Genomic DNA, 9173 nt, shown 5'->3' with positions numbered 1-9173 from the left:
TATAGTCTCCTCCACTATTCTCAGATGTTCCTCTAAATTTTGAGATTTGTGGAAACGTATGTCCATATAATGTATGTGGTATGTGTGTGTTTATCACCAGTGGTAGCTTAGAGGTTAAGGCACTGACATTGGCTCTGAAGGCTATTAATTCAAATACCAATCACACCAATCTCCTGGGCCCCTGAACAAGGCCCCTAACCCCATGCTGGTCAGTTGTATGGATGAGATCAATGTAAGTAGGTTTGGATATAAGGGAATCTGCCAAATGCAGTAAATGTAAATAACAATATCTTTGCTTCTCTAATGCTTTTATGAGGGAGGTGGTAGCTTAGTGGTGTAGGCATTGGATTTTGGCACTGAAGGTCATAAGTTCAAATCCCAGACACACCAAGCTGCCACCCCTGGGCCCCTGAGCAAGGCCCTCAGACCCTGCTTAGGGGCTGCACAGTTGTATGAATGAGATAAGTTTAAGTCGATTTGGATAAAGGCGTCTGCCAAATTCCGTAAATGTTAATGTAAATGTAAGCGTGTGTACGTACCACCATTCCCGTCTTGAGCATTAAGTAGTGTACAGTCTGCGTGACGTCCGCGGCGTGGATGAGATTGTGGTACGGGTTTTTATGCTTGCTGTATCCCACCTCCAATGCCTCCACGAAGGACACCAGAGCCGAGATGGGAATCTGCCACGCACACACACAAAAACCCAGAGATGAAAAGCACACCATCATCATCACCATCATCACACCTTTGTGCACCACCACTCAGAGCCTAGAGGGAGTCTGAAACTCCAGAAGACGAGTGTGTGAAGTGTGTGAGCAGTGTGTGTGTGTACGGCGTGTGTATTTCTTTCCTTCTTTATTTGCCTTGTTCAGGCGAGTCAGAGCGAGTCAGGGTTTTGAACATGCTTCTGGTGATGTTCACAGGTGGCTGAAACAAATCTGAACAAATCCCTTGGACATCCAGTGAAAAAATCGAGCAAAATATTGAACAGTAAGGATGCGCATCTCCAAAACTGTGGGCGATGCATAGCCAACGATACGATACATTAAAGATTTCCTGTTCTGTCTTCAGAAAGATGCAGCTCTACCTCTGCCATGTTAATCTACTGTATATTCTATGTGACTCCCAGGACACGCCTCGGTCTTTGCGCGCTTGAGAAACAGTTTAGCGACTCCCAGGACACGCCTCGGTCTTTACGCGCTTGAGAAACAGTTTAGCGAGGAGAAACTAATCGACATATAAAATACTGGCCACAAATGATTGGTCACAGTCAATATAATAAAAATATAGCGCATCTACTAACAATCGCATGCAAATCCGATGCAACTATGTTCAAAACGACACCTCGTGGTACATCAAATTGCACAATTACAACAATTCACAATGAACAGGTGGCTGGAAAAAAAAGCCATGTGGTCACCTGAATGTGTGTGTTGTGTTGTATGTAGTGTGAATACAGTAATTGTGTGATTCAATCTTATGCTTGTAATGAAATCATTTTATATGATTGGTCGTATCGATACCTTTTTTGCCTTGGTTTCCTGGAGCCACATGCAGTATTGTGTGTTTGTGTTTGAGTGTGTGCGGGACAAAATCAGTACGCCGTTCACCTTAAATCGGCTGATGAGGTCGTATCTGGTGAGAAGTTCATAGAAGATAAATTTCAGTGCGTGCTCGCCGCTCGATTCGTTCAGAGCGAAAACGTCAAAAGTCCACTTGTCTATATGCTGTGAATTACAATAAAACAGACGCTGGAATGAGAATTCGCTCTGAAAGAGGTGTGTGTGTGTGTGTAATGGTAAAGTGAGTTGTGTGTTACCTTGAGCACAGTTATGACGGATGCAGGGTAGCTTAAGCCCACCATGTTGGAGGTCCGCCGGTACATTCTGCTCATTCAGAAGAGAAACCAAGAAATGAGCAGTATACATAATGGTATGAGAAAAATGAATAGAGTACAAAAATGTCTTGGTGGAGAAGTACAGTGACTTTAAACATTGACTGCATAGTGTCTTTGAACATTTTGCCATTCCCTTAATCTCCTTCTCTCATTCTGCTCCTGAGGTAAAAGTGTTTTGTGTGAGCACCACTGTTATCCAACACTGTCTTGATCCTCCTGGGCATAAAAATCACCAGAGCTGCACACGTTCGTTATTATGTTGGAAAGCTGCCATTTGGCCCAGTTCCTGAATGGAGGGCATCGTGTTCTGCTTTAAAATGTCACTGTATCTTTTGGAATCCATGTTGCCCTCAGTAACCTGAAGTACCAGCAGTGTTCATGCAGCCCCAGACCATGATGGTACCACCACCAAGCTTGACTGTAGGAGACACAACTTTCTTGGTACTCCTCACCAGGGCATTCCCACACATGCTGGACACCATCTGGTGTTTTTGGAGAGCAAGACAGAGATATTCCATTGACTCATCCCAGTCAGGAGGCTTAAACATGGCAGGGAAACCATGTCATTCTCCAGCACTGTCCGTTTGGTGGTGTGCTTTGGTGCTGAAAATTTCTTTCTATTTCAACACTTTGAAACATGAGCTTTTTCCTGTCTACAAACAAAACAAACAAAAGACAGCTTCAAAAGTGAGATTCATACGTGCTTTTTTGAGCATCCCATTCCACATTTAGTCTCCATTCACTGTCATAACAAGCTCCACTCTTCTGGAAAAATGTTCCACTAGATTTTGTGGAGATTTGTGGAAATTTATTAAGCCACAAGGGTGTTAGTGAAGTGTGGTTCTGATGTAGGTAAGGTGAGGAGTCCTGGGGTGCAGTCAGCATTTGCATTTATACAAACGTGTTCAATAGGGTTTCAGCACTACATCAGGCCTTTCAAGGTTTTCCACACACTTTTAATCCATGTAAAGCAGATCTTCATACAGCTGGCTTTGTGCACATTGTCATGCTGTAACAGGTTTGGGTCTCCTTGTTCAAGTGAAGGAAAGATTTAATGCTACAGCATCCAAAGACGTCCTATACAATTGTGTGCCTTCAAGTTTGAGAAAGAAACACATATAGCTGGAAAAGTCAAGTGTCCCAAAATAAGTGCTCAGCCCTATGCTAGCACTGCCATGCCAAAGACATTAAATGCAATGCAGTGCTAAACTTTGTGATCTGAAATCAGGAAATCAATATTTGGTTCAAACTTGGATATGAATCTTACACCTTTGAAAGCTTGAAATGCTTTACCTTTGAAGTATGTCGATATTAACGCACAACTGTTCTAACATACATGATTTACGAACGATTAACAGCTCGCTGGTAGTGATTCATGAGGAAACCTAGCTGACTCAGAGGATTTTCCTTTCTCTGATAGCACCTCCTGCTATAAATCTAACATTTCTTTGCTTCTGTTCAGAAAAAAAATAATCCTCACTGCACATTTCTCACTTTCTCCATTAGCAAAAGCCACAGACAGGCTCCTTTTCATCAGCTGGGTTCTGCAGCAAAATGCATTACGCATGTAATGAAATGATGGCGTCTGGTAAAACATTTAGGGAGAGGGAACAAGAGGGAGAGAGAGAGAGAGAGAGAGAGAGAGAGAGAGAGAGAGAGAGAGAGGGTAGATGTAAAAAAAGGAAGAATTTGTCTTGTTCTGCACAGGCCTCTTAGCTGAAATGCTCCGACTCACTTTGCCCACAGATTTATTTCGCCAACGGATGAAAATTTATGATTAGTACAAGACAAATGTTCCCTTCACCGAACTGATCATTTTAATGCGTTAGAAAAAAACCACAAGTCGCCCAAGCCCCGCCCCCATGGGGGTTTCTCTTAATCAATGAGTCTGTGCTGAACTGTATTTAATAACTCTAGGTCTATTAATCATTTACAGCTTTTGGCAGATGTTCTTATCCAAAGCGATTACAATTATCTTATTTTCACAGCTGGAGGGGCCTCGATCAGGGGCCCAGGAGCAGTAGCTCTGCAGTGCTGGGACTTCAACTCCCAAGCGTTCGAGCAGAAAGCCAATGTCTTTTACCAGTGAGCTCCTACTTTCCAGCAGGCATAAGTGAAAATCCAAAGCTAAGTTTGCTTTTAACCAAGAAGAAGCCTTTTTAGGTTAATGTGCACAATAGCTGATTTGGATGTTTGACTTTGCTGTGACCTTGACCCTGTCGCACACAAGTATATATTCTTCCTCTTCTTTTGGCTGCTCCTATTAGGGGTCACCACAGCGTATCAATCGTCTCCATACCCCCCTGTCCTCTACATCTGCCTCTTTCACCTCTTTCAAACCAACTACCTGCATGTCTTCCTTCACCACATTCATAAACATCCTCCTTGGTCTTCCTCTTTTTCTCCTTCCTGGTGGCTCCATCCTCAGCATTCTCCTACTGATATACCCTTATTCAAGTATTTTATCAGTAGATTTTTCTCAGGTAAAGGATAATGGTAATAGCAAGCGTAATGGATATCGAGTGTTTGGTGAACTGGGATATTTGTATGCTGTCGTCCCCTCACTCTTACACTTTCACTCAGGTTCATTGACGGTGGTGTGGTGGGTCGTCTCTTATCCCAGAGATCCCTCATGTCTGTGTTACCTTCTGGTTCTCCCTTTTAGTTATGTTGCCATAGCGAGTCTTGCCGGAGTCCAAACTGCACAGTGACATTAACTTTCATACAACAATAAAGACACATAATAATCCATATCCCTCTCTTCCTGTCACCCTTCTTCTCTCTCTCTCTCTCTCTCTCTCTCTCTCTCTCTCTCTCTCTTTCTTTCTCTCTCTCTCGGTCGAGTTAAACATGCTTCCGAGGTTCCAGTGACCATTGTTCCTGCCCCTCGTACTCCTCCGTGGATCTTCAAACTTCATCCAGACCTGCCTCTAGTGTTTTCTTCGTTTGAAGGCCACTCTGTGCAGCTGTGGACGGTTTCTCATCAACGCCTTGGGTGGTTCCATGAAATTCCATGAAAGACTACTGTTTCAACATTAATTCTCATGGTTGCAATCACATACATTCAAAAGATATTATTAAAAATTATTATTATTATTATTATTATTATTATTATTATTATTATTATTATTAATAACAAGAATCTCCGCTAGACACAGGGAAGTGGTAGCTCAGTGGTTAGGATGTTTGACTTCTATATTTTTTTTGTCTCTGAGGATTTTTTTTTTTAGCATAATAATCTGTAATATTATTTGTAAAAACTATTATAAAAAATATGTAATTTCACTCTTAGTTTTAAAACAAGTGTCATTGTTGATTAGTTTTTTTTCTGTACAGAGACGTTTATTTCACATTTAATTAATTAATTAATAGTAATAGAAAAAATCTAAAGTTGTTTTCTCGTGATTTCTACATAACAAAAGTCGTTATCATGAATTAATTTGCTCGTGATCTCGAAATAAACGTTGTTTCCTCGTGATCAGCACTTTGCTGTGTATTCGGTATTAGTTTAAATTGTCAGTCACTGACAGGCGCAGAGAGACAAATTAAGCATTAATCATTAAAGGAAACAATGTTTGTTATCATGAGAAAATTAAGCCTCCTGTATGAAAGGCTTCAGGTATGTAACCTAAATTTGAATTGGGAAAATCGAATAGACTTGATCACCTCTCGACAAATATCCCGGCCTGCACTGCGTGTACGATGCTGCGGAATCGCGGCTTCTCCTCCGTCCGTCTCAGCATCAGCCCCATCTGACGTGTGAAGGTGGAGGCCAGCCAGTCACGCACCTCGGACGGCACCGAGTCCGACTGGATGTCGCTGAGCTCGTCCTCTGTGTCCACCAGGCGCCTGAACGAGAAACAGTGAGAGAAACAGGAATTAGGAATTTTGAAATTACAAAGAACTTTTATTACAATATTTATCTACTTTGTCGCTTGCTAACAACCTTCAAAACTTCACCGTCAGTGACCTCAGTCCTGTTTTTTTCACCAGACCAATTCCAAGTCCAATTAATATTCTAGTATATTCGATGTTGAGAATGTAGTTGTTTATCAGAAACAGAATCTTGTTCCATTTTGTTCTTTCTACTAAGACATATTGTATGTTTTGCTGGACCGAACAGCAAATCCAACAACTCACAGTCATTACATCACTTCCCCTGGGTTCAACAGACACCTAACCGATAGAGACCGAGAGAGAAAAAAAGAAAGAGAGAGAGAGAGAGAGAGAGAGAGAGAGAGAGAGAGAGCGAGAGAGAGCGAGAGAAAGAGAGAGAAAGAGAAAGAGAGACCTACAGAAAGACCACTGTCTATTTGGAGCACATTATTTCCTGCCCTGCCACAATATTAGGAACAGTGAGGGATCTGCCTCGCGCCTGTGTTTTTATCAGTGTTACAACTGTACAGCTGTAACACTGGTAAAGGTGGTAGACCAGTGGTTAAGATGTTAGACTTCTGATCAGAATGTCATGAGTTTAAATCCCACCACCACTGAGCTGCCACTGCTGGGCCCTTGAGCGTGGCTCTCGACCCTCAACTGCTCAGTTGTATGAATGACATAATTGTAAGTCGCATCTGTGAAAAGCTGTAAAAATGTAGATGGGTTCTTCAAAGTATTGTTTTTACTAATTCATTTTTCCTTCCAACAAATATTCCTTGATGTTCTTCTGAATGTATGAACATTGCTTGCACAATTTCTTATTTTCTTATTTTTTTATATTTCATTATTATAATTTATTTGGTTTTATTTTGTTATATTTCTTTTTTGTTATAAAAAATATCAGTGCCAAATAAAGCTCAATAAAATAGATAGATAGATAGATAGATAGATAGATAGATAGATAGATAGATAGATAGATAGATAGATAGATAGATAGATAGATAGATAGATAGATAGATAGATAGATAGATAGAGAGAGAGAGAGAGAGAGAGAGAGAGAGAGAGAAAGAGAGAGAGAGGTAAAGAGAGAGATAGATAAAAAGAGAGCTAGAGAGACCGATAGAGAACAAGAGAGAGGTAAAGAGAGACAGAAAGATAGAAAGAAAGAGAGAGATGTAAGTCATGTCCATGAAAATTTGCCCGGCCCTTGTGTGTCTAATGTGAACTAAAATGGATCTGCGTGACTCCTCACCCCGGGTCTCTACGGCTCTCACTATGATTATGCTAATCCTCAGATTTCTTCATTCGGAACAGACGCTCATTAAAACCCACATTGTAAACTTCCAAACAATTTCACGTCTCTGGTTGAAGCGGAAGTTTTTCCGGAGCCTGATATTTAGTTCTTTTTTTTTTGTTTACACAATTATTGTTCATTTTCTGTCAGTACTGTTTTTTTTTCGTACATTGCAAGGTGTAAAAGCTCGCTTCCTCCAACTAACTAACCACGGAAGTTAAAACATCACTGCTTTTTACACAGTGTGAGGTCCGACAGCGACCCAAAAACAAGGTTATATCGCTGACATGGCAAAAATATGAAGCTTTTAATAGTCATTACAGCAAATCATTAACAGCAATATGTTTGTGTGTGTGTGTGTGTGTGTGTGTGTGTGTGTGTGTGTGTGTGTGTGTATACACACACACTTTTTGGGTAGAAAGTTCAGGTTATTTAATAGTGAACAAACCAAAAGGTATCAATTTCACACCGCTGCAGACTTGGCAAACGGGGTAATAAGTGTGAAATTGCACTGACACACCAATAAACCAAGCGGAGGTATGAAAAAATTTCACTCCTCGTACCATCCAGGTTCAGTCATTTGTAATATTTCCCCCAACTCCAGTGCAGACCGAGAAATAAACATGACAAGGGAGTCGGAACCCAAATACATCACTCTCAGAATGTCCCTGTGATGAACGACCAGCTGATTCATGGGCCGAGTTCCTTAAAAAAAAAAAAAAATATATATATATATATCTGCTTAGACCTTGAACCTATTATAGAGATGAAGAAAGATGTGATTCTCTACCTGAGGCAGAAGGTATTTAAGCTTTGTCAGGGCAGAAACGTGTTATTTTAGAGCATTCAGAATGACACATTATTATACCTAGAATGAGGAATAAACAGGTCTCTATGGGAGGAACACTCATGAGTTATGAATTAAGATTTCTCTGCTATATTAAACGTATAAACTGACCTTTTTTGCACGTGATGACCAGCTATGTCACACTATTACATCCCAGAAGCTACAAACCTGAGAAAGTTCATGTCATTTCGTCTTGACTGGATGACCAAAGCTAAATATTGGAGTGAGCTTTTATAAACGCTACAGTAGCTTTACGTCATGGATGGAGATTTTTGGATAAATTGGTATGTATATATTAAAGATGGACATTGTCCATTATACTATGGTGTCATTTTTGCAGGTTTTATACTTCTTCATACAATCCCAATTCGAAAAAGTTGGGACTCAGGATAAATACACAGTGAATAAAACAAAAAACAGTGGTGAACAGTATCGATTAAAGTGAATTTAATTCATTACTGTACTTAAGTACCGTAATTCCCGGACTATTAAGCGCACCCAAATATAAGCCGCACCCACTGAATTTGACAAAGATTTTTATTTTGAACATAAATACGCCGCACCTGTCTATAAGCCGCACCTGTCTACACTGAAACTAATGAACTTTACACAGGCTTTAATGAAAGACAGTGTCTGTTACACGGCTTGTATCTAAACAGTAGCCTACCAAGAAAGTCATTGTTCACTGTCTTCCTCCTTCCTTTCACAACTATTTCTCTCGAGAGTTTTTCTTTTGGCATCGTTGGGTACCCTGGACCCGTTCGGCAATTTCATTGGTCTAATGTTATGGGGCTCAGTTTTTTGGGTTGAAGTTTGTGAAACCGGGAAAAACCCAGGAAAAATCCATATATTAGCCGCTTCGTTGTTTAAGCCGCGGGGTTCAAAGCGTGGGGAAAATACGGTAGTTTTTTTTTTTCACGTGTCTGTACTTTACTTCTGTATTTCCATTTGGGGAGACTTTTACTTTAACTTCACTACATTTTAAAGTCAAATCTCATTTTTTTTTCCTCAATTACATTTTGCTAAATCAGTCGTTTCTTTTTTATTAGCGGATCAAATCGTAACCGGTCAAGCGCGCAGCAATCCACCAATCAGGGTCGAGCGTGCGCTCTGTTTAGAACTCGTTCTGATCGGCGCTTGGTGTATCTACTGATCACCAACATACAGTTCAGCGTCAGTTCAACAGCAAGCAGAACATTTAGAGAGGAATAAACGATGAAGAAACTCCAGACTTGAAAATAAGTTTTTGGGCTCAT

At 40.6% G+C, this 9173-nt stretch overlaps 1 protein-coding gene across 5 annotated transcripts in view; it reads right to left on the bottom strand.

The window, feature by feature from the left end:
• The window catches only part of pde1cb (phosphodiesterase 1C, calmodulin-dependent b), a 97135-nt gene that overhangs the window by 23473 nt on the left and 64489 nt on the right, over positions 1 to 9173 (bottom strand). For all 5 annotated transcript variants that reach the window (XR_014530813.1, XM_083525282.1, XM_083525283.1 and 2 more), the window contains 4 exons: positions 5564 to 5746; positions 1820 to 1886; positions 1611 to 1727; positions 540 to 680 (listed from right to left, as the gene is read on the bottom strand). Coding sequence is in view for 4 of the 5 variants with exons in the window: in XM_083525282.1 (XP_083381408.1) it covers positions 540 to 680; positions 1611 to 1727; positions 1820 to 1886; positions 5564 to 5746 (508 nt within the window). In the remaining variant the exon portion in view is untranslated. The remainder of the gene's footprint in view (positions 1 to 539; positions 681 to 1610; positions 1728 to 1819; positions 1887 to 5563; positions 5747 to 9173) is intronic.

The sequence above is a fragment of the Silurus aristotelis genome, assembly GCF_946808225.1.
Source record: "Silurus aristotelis genome assembly, chromosome: 22".
Lineage (NCBI taxonomy): Eukaryota > Metazoa > Chordata > Actinopteri > Siluriformes > Siluridae > Silurus > Silurus aristotelis.
The sequence above is the reverse complement of the archived record's forward strand: the minus strand, read 5'-3'. Positions and strand labels throughout refer to the sequence as shown.